Here is an 18,712-nt window from a genome sequence, read left to right as displayed (position 1 = left end):
GAAAGGAGTTCTGTTCTGTTCTCACAGGAGTTGTGTTCTGTTCCTTTGTCAATGAAAGGAGTTCTGTTCTGTTCTCAACTCCCACAACGACAGGAGTTGTGTTCTGTTCCTTTGTCAATGAAAGGAGTTCTGTTCTGTTCTCAACTCCCACAACGACAGGAGTTCTGTTCTGTTCCATTGTCAACGAAAGGAGTTCTGTTCTGTTCTCAACTCCACAACGACAGGAGTTCTGTTCTGTTCCTTTGTCAATGAAAGGAGTTCTGTTCTGTTCTCAAGTTCCACAATGAGGAGTCCATCATTATTCTCAATGTCTGATGACTGGTGTAACAAAATAAGATGATATGAGTAATGACATTAGGAAGGTAATGCAGAGGGCTGCAGCACTGGAAAGCTATGAATCACAGGAGGCTTGTGAGGGGAGGATGGCTCATAATAATGGCTGGAATGAAGGGAATTGTATCAACCACATGGAAAAAATGAGTTTGATACTATTCCATTTATTCCGTTCTAGCCATATGAGCCCGCCCTCCCCAATTTAGGTGCAACCAGCCACCTGTGCTATGAATATGATGTGGCATGTGTGTCTATGTTCTTTCTTAAGGACATCATCGTTGTGACAATATGAACAATGATGATATCATACATTTAAAGCACTTTGAGATGATTTATGTTATGAAAAGCACAATAAAAGTTCAATAAATTATTTTTATAATTACTATCATAATCATGGACATGGTGAATGCATTGCAGTTGACAACAGGGATCTTTAAAAAAAAAGAGAGACATGGTTTAACTGTCAGAGATTTGTCTCGTAGAAGAAAGGCTCTGTCGAAATGTTGACAATAAAGGCTACTTAATACTCTGTTCTCATGTGTTGGTTTCTCTTGTCCGACCAAATAAACTACCTGATGGAAGGAAGGTGAGTACATCCCCTATGGCACCCTATTTCCTATATAGTGTACTACTACCCATAGGGCTCTGGACAAAAATAAGGCACTATATAGGGAATAGGGTGCCATTTGGAACACAGTAAGTGCTTGTGGTGAGGGAAAACGATGAAGAGGCAGGCAGGCCGTATAAGACCTCATTTCTATTTTTAGACGTTGCCAAGCCTGCCAGATCTTACAATGACTACATAGGTAATTTAAGTATCAGCTAACCACATATGTTATAGCAATTTGTCAGTCGTTGACGTGGCTTGCAACCAGTGGTTGTTGACTCGCCTCGACAGCTGTGGAGCGCACCCTAGGTCTGTCAGACCTCTCTATCTGCTTGGTATTGTTAGGTCATAACAAACCAGACCACCCATAACTAATGCCGCGTTCAAGCGCTAGTTGAAACTAGGAAACTCTGACATTTCAGACTTGCTAACAAATAGTTATTAGTTAAACACGTGCCGCGTTAAACTAATCAGCAAGTCGGACTTTTCTGAGTTTCCTAGTTCCGTGAACGCGGCAACATTCAGCTGGTTTTAAAGTTTTACCCTTATATAACTAGGCAAGTCAAGAACAAATTCTTATTTTCAATGACGGCCTAGAAACAGTGGGTTAACTGCCTGTTCAGGGGCAGAACGACAGATGTGTACCTTGTCAGCTCAGGTGTTTGAACTTGCAACCTTCCGGTCCAACGCTCTAACCACTAGGCTACCCTGCCGCCCCAAGGGTGCATTCATTACACAGATGATTACCGTTTACGCCAAATGAAATAAAAAAAACGCAAACAAGAGTTTCTATTGGACAAATTCTGGTAGGTCCCTCCCTGTTTCGTTCCGTATGTTCACTAAATGGTAAACGGTTTCCGTAATGAATACACCCCGGCCTCAAGCCTCATGTCCACCAGATTGCTTTCCAGCGGAAGTCATTCATTGTCAATGGAGCAGTCCGCAACAATGAGTTGGGATGCTGCGGTGCGTTCTATGTACCGCATGCGTTCAATCTTTTCAACTCCTGCATTGCTTTACCGTGCAGTGGTACAAACAGAAGTTCATAAACAGTCAAGCCAGTTCGCTAGCTATGTAACTACAAAGCGAACCACTTTGTTAGATACACTACATTACCAAAAGTATGTGGACACCTGCTCGTCGAACATCTCATTCCAAAATCATGGGCATTAATATAGAGTTGGTCCCTCCTTTGCTGATATAAGAGACTATACACTCTTATGGGAAGGCTTTCCAATAGATGTTGGAACATTCCTGTGGGGACTTGCTTCCATTCAGCCACAAGAGCATAAGAGGTTGGGGACTGATGTTGGGCGATTAGGCTTGGCTCACAGTCTGCGTTCCAATCAATCTTTACAGTTGGCACTATGCATGGGGGCAGGTAGCGTTCTCCTGGTGTCCGCCGAACCCAAATTCATCCGTCGGACTGCCAGATGGTCACAATAACAGCACTTACAGTTGACTTGTTGGAAAGGTAGCATCCTATGACGGTGCCACGTTGAAAGTCACTGAGCTCTTCAGTAAGGCTATTCTACTGCCAATGTTTGTCTATGGCGATTGCAAGGCGGTGTGCTCGATTTTATACACCGGTCATTAACAGGTGTGGCTGAAGTGGAAGGGGTGTCCACATACTTTTGTATATATAGTGTATATCCAAATTGGACATTAATAACCACATTCAGGGCCTGTTACAATGTATACATCATGACGGATTTGAGGAATATCCACTTTGTTTGATCAGATTTGTTGAATGTGCGCAAATCCGGCGTCCTTATTCTATCCCCAACCCTCTGTGCTCCATCTTCGCCACATCTATAGAACATACATGCTTTTCTGTGATGCAAAGTGTCAGCTATATACAGTTGAAGTTTATATGCACTTAGGTTGGAGTCATTAAAACAAATTTCTTGTTATTAACAAACTATAGTTTTGGCAAGTTGGTTAGGACATCTACTTTGTGCATGACACAAGTCATTTTTCCAACAATTGTTTACAGACAGATTATTTCACTTATAATTCACTGTATCACAATTTCAGTGGGTCAGAAGTTTACATACACAAAGTTGACTGTGCCTTTAAACAGCTTGGACTATTCCAGAAAATTATGTCATGGTTTTAGAAGCTTCTGATAGGCTAATTGACATAATTTGAGTCAATTGGAGGTGTATCTGTGGATGTATTTCAAGTCCTACCTTCAAACGCAGTGCCTCTTTGCCTGATATCATGGGAGAATCTAAAGAAATCAGCCAAGACCTCAGAAAAACAATTGTAGACCTCCACAAGTCTGCTTCATCCTTGGGAGCAATTTCCAAACACCTGAAGATACCACGTTCATCTGTACAAACAATAGTACACAAGTATAAACACCATGGGACTACGCAGCCGTCATACTGCTCAGGAAGGAGACGCGTTCTGTCTCCTAGAGATGAACGTACTTTGGTGCGAAAGGTGCAAATCAATCCCAGAACAACAGCAAAGGACCTTGTGAAGATGCTGGAGGAAACAGGTACAAAGTATCCACAGTAAAACCAGTCCTATATCGACACAACCTGAAAGGCCGCTCAGCAAGTAAAAAAGGCCACTGCTCCAAAACCACCATAAAAAAAGCCAGACTACGGTTTGTAACTGCACACGGGGACAAAGATTGTACTTTTTGGAGAAATGTCCTCTGGTCTGATAAAACAAAAATAGACCTGTTTGGCCATAATGATCATCGTTATGTTTGGAGGAAAAGGGGGGAGGTTTGCAAGCCGAGGAACCATCCCTACCGTGAAGCACGGGGGTGGCAGCATCATGTTGTGCTGGTGCTTTGCTGCAGGAGGGACTGGTGCACTTCACCAGTCACGGTATTGGAGTGGCCATCACAAAGCCCCGACCTCAATCCTATAGAAAAGTTTTGGGCAGAACTGAAAGTGTGTGTGAGCAAGAAGGCCTACAAACCTGACTCAGTTACACCAGCTCTTTCAGGAGGAATGGGCCAAAATTCACCCAACTTATTGTGGGAAGCTTGTGGAAGGCTACCCAAAATGTTTGACACAAGTTAAACAATTTCAAAGCAATGCTACCAAATACTAATTGAGTGCATGTAAACTTCTGACCCACTGGGGATGTGATGAAAGAAATAAAAGCTGAAAGAAATAATTCTCTCTACTATTATTCTGACATTTCACATTCTTAAAATAAAGTGGTGATCCTAATTGACCGAAGGCAGGGAATTTTTACTCTGATTAATTGTCAGGAATTGTGAAAAACGGAGTTTAAATGTATTTGCCTAAGGTGTATGTACACTTCTGACTTCATCTGTACAATACATTTCTATCTCGAACTTTATAGAATGCTCAATTTAAAATATGACGTAGAACAGATATACTTTTCATTCAGTGCAATCTTTTCAGGTCTATACAATACATGTATATCTGTCAGTTGTGGCCTCCTTTCCTGGAGCCAGGTACGCAGCTAGCTGAGTGTGCGGTGTGTGGGAGGGGCTGTGGAGAATAAAAAAACAAAAGCCACCCAACCCACAGTGGCTCCTCCTTTACCTGTGGGCGGCCAATTCTTTGCTCTTATCACCGTCGTCAACATGCATTGAGGAAGAAGAAAGAAGACGTCAACCATGTGCCAATCTCGTTGAGCGTCATGAGCCGGACTTGATACAAAGAAACATGAGGTATGTGTCAATTAAAGCTGGAGTTTGTTTGTAGACATTGCGACATTATTTTGAGGGTGTGTACTAGTTATATTTCACGCTATTATGATCCAGTCATATGGGATTACACTGGACGTCATCAAATATAGTTTCCCGGTTGTAGAGTATGTTACTGGATGTGGGCAAACTTTAGTTCCAGCATATGCCAGCCCAGTGCTAACGCCTTATTCAAATAAACCGACTGAAGCCACAATGATGACAGGTGTTTTAGTGCTGGGGTGGAACAACAGCCAGCACACCTAGTAACTAGAGCGTGTTGGATATCCATGGTCTAGGGGTGGGCAATTCCAGTCCTCGAGGGCCTGATTGGTGTCACAGTTTTGCCCCAGCCCCAGCTAACACACCTGACTCCAATAATCACCTAATCATGATCCTCAGTTTAGAATGCAATGTGATGAATCAGGTGTGCTTTCTCGAGATGGAGAAAGTGTGACACCAATCAGGCCTCCCAGGACTGGAATTGCCCGCCTCTGGACTTCTAACACTTGTCTGTCTTTATACGATTTAATTATGTGTTTGTTAGACAGCCAAGGAATAGTTATTGTAGTCTAACTACACCACCAGTACACCAGACGCAATTGTCTTCGTAAACAATCTCATGTGCAAAGGGCTAAGCAAACCGTGGTCATGTAATATAGCCTACTCTTGGTGCTTTCAAGACACCTGATAACATGACCCTGCTGCAACAGATGCCGTGTTCAGAACTGGGAACTATTTTTCCTCGAGTTACCAGTTGTTCTGAACACGGCATCTGTTGCAGCAGCGTCATGTTATCTCTAATTTCTTTCCTTATATAGTTTATCAATTTGTCTGATCATGCACCACTGACCATCTATAACTACTGTATGTTGCACCAGAGAGAGCTGCTGTGAAAACCTCAACTTTGATTTCATGCTGTTCAACTGCACATAACACAATGCCACTTCTCTTATAGGCAGGCTATATTTTTTAATTGATATTAACTGCAGACATGCACATGTCACTTGGTCTTATAGAGGTATAGTATATGAGAGAATAATTAAAAATATTGATATTCATCTTAATGATGTTTGCTGTGTAAGGGGTGATTTCAAGAAATGTTTATACATTCAAATGGTGCTTCTGTACAACAGTGTGGCAAGAACCATTGCCACTCTCACTCTTTCTATCTTTCTCTCTTCATCAGCCCAGCTCTGATGCAATCCTGTACAGCCCTTTCTGGAAGGCTGTATAGAAGACCCTGTTGTCTATTCATCCTGGTGGCAGTGGCTGTTTCCGTGACCTACACCACCTTCGCCTTGAATTGGTGGAACGACCCACAGCGACCCTCGGTAATCAGTCACACTGGGAAGATTGATGATCAGGTGAACCCGCGTGTCTTGACCAATCGGAATGGTGTCCAATGGGAGGATCCCGGGCTGTACCACGTGGCATACCCGCGGGGATACAAATTCCTAATGGATGAGCCGGAGAAGTGTCGGACCGGGAATCAGGCCCCGTTCCTGGTGCTGATGGCCCCCGTGGCGCCTGGTAACCCTACTGGACATTTCACACAATATGAACACATTCTGTTTGCAATTCTAACATGATCCACTGCATGTAAACCTGTTTCCAATACATTTTAAATGTATGTAGGAACTAAAAATGCAATCCAAACTAGCTTTTTTTTCAGGTGTTTGTGAAAGCCGATGAAGAAATTGTTACAGTAAAATGTGTTATTGTGTAATTATTGTATTCTTAACATGTACATTTCCGGTAGGTAACCTGGCCTCCCGGGACGCCATCCGCAGGACGTGGGGTAATGAGACCCTGGTGCAGGGGAAGAAGGTACAGACGCTATTCATGCTAGGACTTCCTGGAGGACCAGGTGCCCAGGAGCTGCAGGAGAAGGTTGATCTTGAATGTTTTAGTTTTTTTTTTTTTTTTAAGTGCGTTGGGCTTGTTAATATTGAAATAGTTTGATTTGACTTGAGTTGATTCTGATCTGATTCGAAGGTGAACCAGGAGAGCCGGGCACACCACGACCTCCTCCAGAGCGACTTCAAGGACACCTACCATAACCTGACCATCAAGACCATGGTGATCCTCGAGTGGCTCATCTCGCGGTGCCCTGAGGCCTCCTACGCCATGAAGATAGACTCAGACGTGTTCCTCAACGTCCAGAACCTTGTCTCCATGCTGGTCAACCCTGACACTCCCAAACAGAACTACATGACCGGTCTAGTCTGGTGGCACAGCCCGGTGCTGAGAAACCCCAACAAGAAGTTCTTCCTGCCTTATGAGGTGATGGCTGAGTCGGAGTATCCTCCGTACCCTCTGGGGTTTGGCTACATCATGTCCATGGACCTCCCCAAGAAGATCATGGGGGTCACTCCACAGATTAAGGTATGTTGATCTTCTGTATTTTGCTAAGCAAATGTTCCTATGTATGGGACTTAAAGCATTCTTCTTTTTCTCTCATTCATTGGTAACACTTTATTATTATGTAGCATTCACAAAGCATGTCATTATTGAATGAATCCTGCCATTCATCCATCCATTTGATTGTCATTCAAGCCCATCTACATCGAGGATGCCTACCTGGGGATGTGTCTGAAGCAACTGGGTATCTCCCCCACCAATCCTCCCAGCAAGTCTCTCTTCGACGTCAACCCCATCTACAGCTACGGACGCTGCAAACTGTCCACCGTGGTTGCCGTGACGACGACCAAAGTGAGCCAGCTGCTGAGGTACTGGCAGGACTACACAAGGCCCGGCCCGCCGTGCTGAGAGGGTAATCACCACAGCAACCATTGCTTCTTCCTGTTTTGAAAACGGAATTCATGAAGACACTTCCTGTATGTTTCCCTTCCTGGAAATGTTGAATTGGAACTTTGGGTAAGAGACATTGGCTCTTGCATAAGAGACATCTGTTCACTCTTGTTGGGAGATCCATAGGTTGTTTGGTATTTTGCTAATGTATACCTCAAACCCCTCCCTTTACATTGACTGTGGTGCAGTGAAGGTGGATAGGCCCAATGAGCCATCTCCAAAACCTGTCTCAATACCTTTCAACTGTCACATGCTGCAACAAAAAGAGCCCAAGCTGCATATTTGTGTAATACCTTAGAGCCTTAAGACTGGATCCTATCAGATCTGCGCTAGGCGACACCCGCATAGTGGTTGTATTGGTGGTGTCTGAGGTGGTACTGTCAAATCCACAAGTGGCTCCCGGCATTATACCTAAAGTGGACATTGCCATTGGCGGACATATATTGTGTTATTTTATGGTTGGTTATGACCCCTACATCAACCTACCACACAAGGCAATAGCCTACGTGTCAACAGTATGTTTATGTTATATAGTACCGTTGAGAAATTTGGAGTTACTTAGAGATGTCCTTGTTTTGGCTAAAAAAAACACTTTTTGTCCATTAAAATAACATCAAATTGATCAGAAATACAGTGAAGACATTGTTGTAAATGACTCATGTAGCTGGAAATGGATGATTTGTAATGGAATATCTACATAGGCATACAGAGGCCCATTATCACAGGGATGCAAACTAGTCACCTTCTGGCAAAATTTGCCGTTTTGAATCCAAAATAGGTGACCTACGTGATTTGTGTAGATCCGATGAGAGGTGTGTGTGGGGTTGGATCACTACTGGCTGTAAGCGAGCGAGTGATGCGCGTTTGGCGAAATACTGGCTGTATCCAAGGCTCAGCCAATCGTTTACGTAACAACAGAATGCAGCGCAGCAAGTGACTGAAGAGACAACCAATTTGCTAGTTACAGCCAGTGTTGCCAACTTAGCGACTTCGTTGCTAAATTTAGTGAGTATTCCAGACCCCTCAAGCAACACGATTTCAAAAAAATCGACTAGCGACAAAACTAGCGACTTTTTCTGGTGTTATTGGAGACTTTTGGAGACTGACGTGAAAGCACATCATTCTTACTCTTCTCAACGGCCCCACCCTTGTCCCAGAGCACTCACAGACGGCCCAGTCCTCGCGCAGCAGTCCCTCCCAGCTGCAGTCACAGCAGGAGATGTTCACCCCTCCCTGTCCAGACTGCAAATGAACAGCGCATGTGGGAAGCCGCCGCTGGCTGATCCCGCCCTGGTTTACATTCAGGGAGGGATGTAAAATGTTCTGTCTAAAATAAATCACTGCACAAAAATAAATCACTGCATTTGACTCACACGGCCTCAGTCACTTACTCACCTTGTCCGCAGTGTGTGTGCTGCCGCTCTGTGACATAAGCTAAACATCTAGCTGGCTAGCTCATGTCTGTCTAAACTGTACACTCAAAAATACAGAAAGGAGTGGGAATCAACCCCGGAATTCAAAGGCTGGTTGAAGCCGTTTATTGGAGATGATACACAGGCATACTGCCTGTATTGTCAGGATGATTTCTACGCCAAACTTAGTGATGTGAAAGAACACATGACAACTCAAAAACATACTCAAAAGGCAAAGTTCCACCCAAAACAAGCTGACATTTATGGTAAAAAAAATGGCATTAGCTATCGCTGGACACTGTTCCATGCTGGCATGTGATCACATTGGAGAAGCATGTCGAGCTGCTTTGTTACCCACTTCAAAATGCACAGAAATGATTCATGGTGTTCCAGCAGATGTGGGTGACCAGATGTGGGTGACCAGCGTTTCAGCCTCCTGAGTCCATGGATGTAAGTGTCTCTAAGTACCTGGGGGTTGTGAGAAGGTACTTTAGTGACACCAAGCAGGCAGTTGTATCAACATTTCTGGGGCTTGTTGAGTTGGAGGGAGGAGATGCCAAATCTATAGCCTGTGCTGTTGTGGCTTTCCTCAGTGTTCTCTTAAAGAGAAACTCCTGGGCATAGGGACTGACAATGCCTCTGTTATGACGGGGATTAACAATGGGGTCCATAACGTGCTGAAGGAGGAGTATGGCCTCAAATATCTGGTTCTTATTCACTGTGTGTGCCACTCTGCAGCTTGCTGTAAGACAGGCTTCCAATGACACCGTCCCCCGTAGTGTGGAGTACTTGGTACGAGAGACTTATAACTGGTTTTCAGTGTCTCCAAAGCACAGGGAGGCCTACAATGCCATATATGAGACCGACTGTGGGGAGAAACTTTTACAGATAACCAAGGTCTGTGCCACTCGTTGGCTCTCCATTGAACCCGCTGTTTCACGCATTTTGGACCAGTAGGAGGAGCTTAGGCTGCATTTCACAGTCACCAAGTCCAGTGAACACTGCTACATGGCTGAAGGTTTATATTCCATGTACAGTGATCCTTACAATATGTTTTATCTTGACTTTTTTGAAGTCAGTGCTGGGTGAGTGATAAGAGAATTATGTTCTCAAGGTACATAACCCAATTGAATTATATTACTCTGGCTGCAAACCAGAATTTGTAAGATCCTGGTCGAATGAAACAGACGGAGGCCCAGCTAAAGTAGTTAAATGTTTATTCACGGAACGTTCTAAAGTATAGAATACAATTTTATACTGACTTCTCACACATACGCACACACATACGTACACACATAGGCACACACATGTCCTGCTACGCACACACTGTCTGTCTCACTACCCAGCCGACAGAGATGGTGACCTTGTCATTGAGACGTACTCCCCGTTCTCTCCCAAATCTCTAGTCAGGTCGGCACCAAGCTCAGACAGTCTGTGTTTAAAATACAATAAAGACATTGTTTTACCCTAATTCTGACTAGGACTACACATTTATTGATTGATTTTTTATACATTCTAATCAATTCCATACAATTATGTTTCAGGGCAGAATATTCTATTCATTCAATTAACAGACAATTCTCACATATCAGTGAGGTACAGTAGTGCTGGGTGAGAGCAAGTAGATCCTCTTAAGCTACTTGACAGCTTGGTTAGCCTGATCAAGTCTGTGACCAGCAGGGTGCTGAATCCACTGGCAAATGTTGATGTCCTCAAAGGGCCAATAGATGGATACATCAGTCCCAAACCGTACCTTGGTTACCTTTATGAGTTCAAAGGCAGCTGAGCTCCACCTTGTGCCTGAGGATGAAAACAATGTCAGAAAGTGGTGTGTAGACTTCACCATCTCCCTCACTAAGGAGTTGAGGGTGAGACTGCCGGACAACATCGAAGAATAGCAGTACATGTCAGTTTTCAATGTGGAGGAAACTCTGAAGCACAATAAGAGCCCTGGAGAAATAGAAAACATAGCCAAGCTCCTTGTCTACTCCCCTGCAGAGATAGACAAGATTGTCCAGCGGCAGGGTGGCCTAGTGGTTAGAGTGTTGGACTAGTAACCGGAAGGTTGCAAGTTCAAAACCCCGAGCTGACAAGGTACAAATCTGTCGTTCTGCCCCTTAACCCACTGTTCCTAGGCCATCATTGAAAATAAGAATTTGTTCTTAACTGACTTGCCTGGTTAAATAAAGGTAATAAAAAAAATGGTGTGCCATCCATCTTAGTAAATGGAAGGAGACAAAAAACAAACAGTGTCTGGAGTGCGATTTGGACGTTCAGGTATGCAGCACTCCAGACACTGTTTGTTTTTTGTCTTCTTCCATTTACTAAGATGGATGGCACACCATTTTTTTAATTGATTTTTTTACCTTTATTTAACCAGGCAAGCCCGTTTCAAGAACTTGCCATGGCTGCTCTGTCTGTGATGTCCTTGCCACAGTCGAATGCTGAAGTTGAGAGTATTCAGCCAGATGAGGGTGGGGAAAAGCGAACTTAGAAATCGGGTGTCCTTGCAGACCCTTAACTCCATCCTGTACATTCGATATGGACTGAAGCTGTCTGGTGAGGCTTGCTATGAGCACCAGCTGCCTGATAATGTTTTGCACCTTTTTGGCTCATCAGCTGCTTACTCATTTAAGTCAGCTCCCTCAGTTGCTGAACCTGCCATAGAGCCTTGACCAAAAAGACGATGACCCACTCTTTCTGTGAGCCAGTACAGCCTGTGTGTGTGGAGGGGGGTCTGGAAAAAAAACAATTATCCTGAATTAGAGCCAGACTAGTTACCATCATTTTCTCACATTGAGAGAATGAGGTGAAAAGGAGGCATTGCTTGTTAAACAAGTACATTCAGGGTGTGTAGCCGGGCCGGTCTTAAACTGGATGTCCCTATAGAGGTGAAAGGAACACCACACACGTTCCCTCTTTCTCACTTTGCTGGCACATTGTAGAACAGATGTCCACAGGCAGGAAGTGTATAATATGTAGCCCAAGGCTATTGTTTTTGTTGTGTTGAACTTGACAGTGAGTGTGTGAGGGGGGGGGGGTTCTAATTTTTTTTTAACTCAGTGAATGTTATTTTTGTGCACGTGCACTTGATTGTCTAATAGTGTCCACTATGAGCAAAATTATCATTTGATGTTTTAAGATGTTTGTTTCTCTTCTTCCCAAGTGCAGTGTGTGTGTGTGGTCACAAGCGTTCTATTATAAAGGATGACATGGCTAACTGAAATATTACTGTATTGTTTTTTTTCTCAAGACTTGAGTGCTTCTACACCTGCATTGCTTGCTGTTTGGGGTTTTAGGCTGGGTTTCTGTACAGCACTTTGAGATATCAGCTGATGTAAGAAGGGCTATATAAATTTGATTTGAGTGTCATTTGCAGTAAACTCTAGGCAACAAATAACATTGGATTGCTTTCTTTACATGTTTTAGCTGTGAGTTAGGTTCACATTAACCACTTTGTTTTACACACACAGACTGATCACGTAGATCATATTCTTTTGTTTAATTAGTTAAAGCCTGAATTTTCCCCTTAGTCACCTTTTTGGGCCCTCACCAGTTTTCATCCCTGTAGACATTGTTAATGTTGTAAATGACTATTGTAGCTGGAAACGGCTGCTTTTTGATGGAATATCTACATAGGCGTACAGAGGCCAATTATCAGCAACCATCACTCCTGTGTTCCAATGGCATGTTGTGTTAGCTAATTCAAATGTATCAATTTAAAAGGCTAATTTATCATTAGAAAACCCTTCTGTAATTATGTTAGCACAGCTGAAAACTGTTGTTCTGATTAAAGAAGCAATTAAACTGTCCTTCTTTAGACGAGTTGAGTATCTGGAGCATCAGCATTTGTAGGTTCGATTACAGGCTCAAAATGGACAGAAACAAATCAGTCTATTCTTGTTCTAAAAAAATGAATGCTATTCCATGCGAGAAATTGTCAAGAAACTGAAGATCTCATTAGAGGTTGACCAATTATGATTTTTCAACGCTGATACCGATTAATCGGCCTATTTAAAAAAATAAAAATTAAAAAAAATACCCGCACTCGCCCTGAGGTGTGTGTCACCAGCACAGTACCACCAGTTCTAACACCACGCACCAGGCTTCCTGTGCGCCTCCAGAGCCCAGTACGCCCTGTTCCTCCTCCCCGGACTCGCCCTGAGGTGCGTGTCTCCATACCACCAGTTCCGGCACCAGGCCTCCAGTGTCCCTCCAGGGTCCAGTACGCCCTGTTCCTCTTCCCCGCACTCGCCCTGAGGTGCGTGTCCCCAGCCCGGTACCACCAGTGCTGGCACAGCTCTCAGCAAGCTCTCAGCAATTGAATTCTCTATATCACAATCAATCTCCCCTGAGCAACAGAACACTGGTTTAATATTAATGTTGTTTTGTATAGTTTTAAGTGTTCTCCGTTTATTAAAAGAAGACTGTATGCTTATCACGCTGCGCCCTGGTCTCATCATTACGCCGAACATGACAATACCCTGACTCTGCTTGTACAGAATGCAAGAGAAGTGACAGAATTTCCCTAGTTAAAAGAAATTCATGTTAGCAGGCAATATTAACTAAATATGGAGGTTTAAAAATATATACTTGTTTATTGATTTTAAGAAAGGCATTGATGTTTAGGGTTAGGTACACATTGGTGCAACGACAGTGCTTTTTTCGTGAATGCGCTTGTTAAATCAATCGTTTGGTGAAGTAGGTTGTGATTCAATGATAAATTAACAGGCACCGCATTGATTATATGCAACGCAGGACAAGCTAGATAAACTAGTAATATCATCAACCATGTGTCGTTAACTAGTGATTGTTAAAGAATCAACATTTTTATAAGATAAGTTTAATGCTAGCTAGCGCCTTGCCTTGCCTTGCCTCCTTGCTGCACTCGCATAACAGGTAGTCAGCCTGCCACGCAGTCTCCTCGTGGAGTGCAATGTAATTGGCCATAATCGGTGTCCAAAAATGCCGATTACCGATTTGTTTTGAAAACTTGAAATCGGCCCTAATTAATCTCATTCCGATTTAATTGGTCTTAGATCTTATACAACGCTGTGTACTACTCCCTTCACAGAACAGCGCAAACTGTCTCTTACCAGAATAGAAAGAGTGGGGGGCCCCGGTGCACAACTGAGCAAGAGGACAAGTACATTAGTGTCTAGTTTGAGAAACAGACTTCTCACAAATCCTCAACTGACAGTTTCATTAAATAGTACCAGCAAAACACCAGTCTCAACGTCAACAGTGAGGAGGCGTCTCTGGGATGCTGGCCTTCTAGATAAGCCACCAGGATCTGATGATATTGCCATTCCTTTTTGCCACATCTTCAATTTAAACCTACTAGAAAGTGTGTGCCCTCAGGCCTGGAGGGAAGCTAGTCTGTTTCCAACCCTTAGTAAACTTCTGAAAAAATTGTTTGACCAAATACATTGCTATTTCACAGTAAAGAATTTGAAAAATTTGAAAAAAGACTTTCAGCACGCTTATAGGGAAGGACACTGAACAAGCACAGCACTTACACAAATGACTGATGATTGGCTGGGAGAAATTGAAAAAATGATTGTGGGGGCTGTCTTGTTAGACTTCAGTGCAGATTTTGTCAAGAACAGCTCAAATAAGCAGAGAAACAACAGTCCATCATTACTTTAAGCCATAAAGTTCAGTCAATCTGGAACGTTTCAAGAACTTTGAAATTTTCTTCAAGTGCAGTTGCAAAAACCATCAAGCGCTATGATTAAACTGGCTCTCATGAGGACCGCCATAGGAAAGGAAAACCCAGAGTTACCTCTGCTGCAGAGGATAAGTTCATAACAGTTACCAGCCTCAGATTGCAGCCCAAATAAATGCTTCACAGAGTTCAAGTAACAGACACATCTCAACATCAGCTGTTCAGAGGAGACTGCATGAATCAGGCCTTCAGGGTCGAATTGCTGCAAAGAAACCACTACTAAAGGACACCAATAAGAAGAGACTTGTTTGGGCCAGGAAACACGATCAATGGACATTAGACCGGTGGAAATCTGTCCTTTGGTCTGATGAGTCCAAATTTGAGATTTTTGGTTCCAACCGCCGTGTCTTTGTGAGACGCAGACTAGGTGAACGGATGATCTCCGCATGTGTGGTACCCACTGTGAAGCATGTAGGAGGTGTGATGGAGTGGGGGTGGTGACACTGTCTGTGATTTATTTAAAATTCAAGACACACTTAACCAGCATGGCTACCACAGCATTCTGCAGCAATACGCCATCCCATCTGGTTTGCGCTTAGTGGGACATCATTTGTTTTTCAACAAGACAATGACCCAACACACCTCCAGGCTGTGTAAGGCCTATTTGACCAAGAGAGCGATTTAGTGCTGCATCAGATGACCTGGCCTCCACAATCACCCGACCTCAAGTCAATTGAGATGGACCGCAGAGTGAAGGGAAAGCAGCAAACAAGTGCTCAGCATATGTGGGAACTCCTTCAAAACTATTGGAAAAGCTTTCCAGGTGAAGCTGGATAAGAGAATGCCAAGAGTGTGCAAAGCTGTCTCTAAAATGTTGAAAATAGTACAAATAAAGAAAAACCCTTGAATGACTAGATGTGTCCAAACTTTTGACTGATACTGTACATAAGGTGTATGTTTTAGGAACCAAATGTGGGGTATCATGTTTGCTACACCCATAGATTAAAAGGGTTCTTAGGCTGGCCACATAGGAGAAAGCTTGAAGAACCCTTTTTGGTTCCAGGTAAAACCCTTTCCACAGAGTTCTACATGGAAACCTGAAGGGTTCTTCTACCTGAAACCAAAATGGTTCTCCTATGGAGAATTACCCTTTAGGGACTCTTTTTTTTCTAATAGTGTAGTTTTTACAGTAAAATAAAGGAATATAATGTTTTCATGTTTTGTGCTGTGTACCAGAGGTATTCAACTTTGACCCTACAAGGTCCTGAGCTTGCTGGTTTTCTGTTCTACCTGATAACTAACTGCACCCACCTGGTGTCCCAGGTCTAAATCAGTCCCTGATCAGAGGGGAATCACCCACCTGGTGTCCCAGGTCTAAATCAGTCCCTGATCAGAGGGGTATCACCCACCTGGTGTCCCAGGTCTAAATCAGTCCCTGATCAGAGGGGTATCACCCACCTGGTGTCCCAGGTCTAAATCAGTCCCTGATAAGAGGGGAGGAATTTAAAAAATGCAGTGGAACTGGCTTCAAGGTCAGGAGTCTAGTATACTCTGGATTCTGACACATTATTGTGTAGTGAAAGTGCACCACCTAAAGGTAGCTGCCTGTCTTCATTATGCTGTTTGATTCATTGTAAACACATTTACTAAGCATTTGTACCTGTGTAGTTTGGACCTCTTCTGTTTCAAATAGTGCTGTCCACTCCAATCTCCTCATCCATGGAACAAACATCAGTAAAATTAACTTCACCAAGGAAACATTCTCCATCTGACAGACTGGTATGTAGTCTTATTGACACAGTAATAATGCAACAAAACTCTTCATAATTAAACTTTTATTGAGAGATGATCCATCTACTGACAAATTCTGGAATGTTGACATATTATCCTGTGTTGGAGGCAGTGGAGGCTGGTGATGGAAAAATAAGGAGGGCATGCTCATTGTAATGGCTGGGATGGAATGAATGGAACGGTATAGAAACACCTGCAATTTAAAGTGAATAAATTATCATTAGCCTATCCTATAATAATATTACGTGTTGTGAACCTCTCCTCGCCATTTCTCCACTACCAGCCTCAACTGATTGGATGTGTGTTGAGTTTGAATGGTTGTTACAGTAACTTCATTGGCTTGTGTAATTTAATCGTACTACCACCAGGGGGTGCCCAAACATCAGGTATAGTAAGGAAGACATGCAGGAGTATGCTTTAATCATCTTACCAGTGTGACCAAGACATAGACATTTAACATACAGTGGGGCAAAAAAGTATTTAGTCAGCCACCAATTGTGCAAGTTCTCCCACTTAAAAAGATGAGAGGCCTGTAATTTTCATCATAGGTACACTTCAACCATGACAGACAAAATGAAGGAAAAAAATCCAGAAAATCACATTGTAGGATTTTTAATTAATTTATTTGCAAATTATGGTGGAGGAGGCGGAGTGGAGAGGAGGCGCGTAGAGGAGAGGAGAGGAAGCGCATAGAGGAGAGGAGAGGAAGCGCGTAGAGGAGAGGAGAGGAAGCGCGTAGAGGAGAGGAAGCGCGTAGAGGAGAGGAAGCGCGTAGAGGAGAGGAAGCGCGTAGAGGAGAGGAGGCACGTAGAGAAGAGGAGAGGAAGCACGTAGAGGAGAGGAAGCGCGTAGAGGAGAGGAAGCGCGTAGAGGAGAGGAAGCGCGTAGAGGAGAGGAAACGCGTAGAGGAGAGGAAGCGCGTAGAGGAGAGGAGAGGCACGTAGAGGAGAGGAGGCGCGTAGAGGAGAGAGTTTTACTGGGGAGAAGAAGAGCGTATAGGGAATTTGCTGTAGATAAATCAATGTACCGCCATAGTAAGACTGGTGTGTGTGTGTGTGTTGCTGGCACGAAGGACCAGCAATGTTTACGATCACACACACACACATTCTCAATCAATTTTAGATAAAGACTAAGCCAGACCAATAAGTGGTAAAGCCAAGATGTGTCTGTCTACATCTTCACACACTGATCTTAGGTCATTTTGTAAGGTTTTCTCTCAATGGTAAGGTTGCTATTTGATGGAGGGAAAGCTGATCCTGGATCAGTTCCTAAAAGGTTGTTCAAATAACACTCCAAAGAGATCCATCTCATTTTTCAATTCTATGTCTCTAAAGTCTGATATATGGTCAGTTTTGAAAGTTGCCTGCTGATGGTTAGGATTTGAGGAAGGGTAAGCTGATCCTAGATCTGTGCCTAATGGGGCCTTCTAGCAACAAGCGCCATGTCATTCTTCTCTCCCATTATCTATCACCTTGCTGCCATTTCGAGACTATGGCAGGGAATTTATCGAATTGAGCCAGAATACTGTAAAGATATTGATCATGATAGACCACGGTACTATATGAGCCTGAATACTGTAAAGATATTGTTCATGATAGACCACGGTACTATATGAGCCTGAATACTGTAAAGATATTGATCATGATAGACCACGGTACTATATGAGCCTGAATACTGTGAAGATATTGATCATGATAGACCACGGTACTATCTGAGCCTGAATACTGTGAAGATATTGATCATGATAGACCACAGTACTATATGAGCCTGAATACTGTAAAGATATTGATCATGATAGACCACGGTACTATCTGAGCCTGAATACTGTAAAGATATTGATCATGATAGACCATAGTACTATATGAGCCTGAATAGTGTAAAGATATTGATCATGATAGACCACGGTACTATATGAGCCTGAATACTGTAAAGATATTGATCATGATAGACCACGGTACTATATGAGCCTGAATACTGTAAAGATATTGATCATGATAGACCACGGTACTATATGAGCCTGAATACTGTAAAGATATTGATCATGATAGACCACGGTACTATATGAGCCTGAATACTGTAAAGATATTGATCATGATAGACCATAGTACTATATGAGCCTGAATACTGTAAAGATATTGATCATGATAGACCACGGTACTATATGAGCCTGAATACTGTAAAGATATTGATCATGATAGACCACGGTACTATATGAGCCTGAATACTGTAAAGATATTGATCATGATAGACCATAGTACTATATGAGCCTGAATACTGTAAAGATATTGATCATGATAGACCACGGTACTATATGAGCCTGAATACTGTAAAGATATTGATCATGATAGACCACGGTACTATATGAACCTGAATACTGTAAAGATATTGATCATGATAGACCACGG

General features: G+C 43.1%; 1 protein-coding gene across 1 annotated transcript; it reads left to right on the top strand.

The window, feature by feature from the left end:
• The first annotated feature begins 27 nt into the window (after positions 1-27).
• LOC135535080 (beta-1,3-galactosyltransferase 2-like) lies at positions 28-13,232 on the top strand. Its single transcript, XM_064961808.1, has 5 exons — positions 28-4,607; positions 5,812-6,155; positions 6,385-6,515; positions 6,621-7,010; positions 7,182-13,232. Exons 1-5 carry the CDS (start codon positions 4,603-4,605, stop codon positions 7,392-7,394), a joined length of 1,083 nt encoding a protein of 360 aa, XP_064817880.1. The 5' UTR covers positions 28-4,602; the 3' UTR covers positions 7,395-13,232.
• Positions 13,233-18,712: the final 5,480 nt, after the last annotated feature.

The sequence above is a fragment of the Oncorhynchus masou genome, chromosome 5 (genome assembly GCF_036934945.1).
Source record: "Oncorhynchus masou masou isolate Uvic2021 chromosome 5, UVic_Omas_1.1, whole genome shotgun sequence".
In the NCBI taxonomy this organism is placed as follows: Eukaryota; Metazoa; Chordata; class Actinopteri; order Salmoniformes; family Salmonidae; genus Oncorhynchus; species Oncorhynchus masou.
This window is presented reverse-complemented; position numbering and strand designations above follow the sequence as displayed.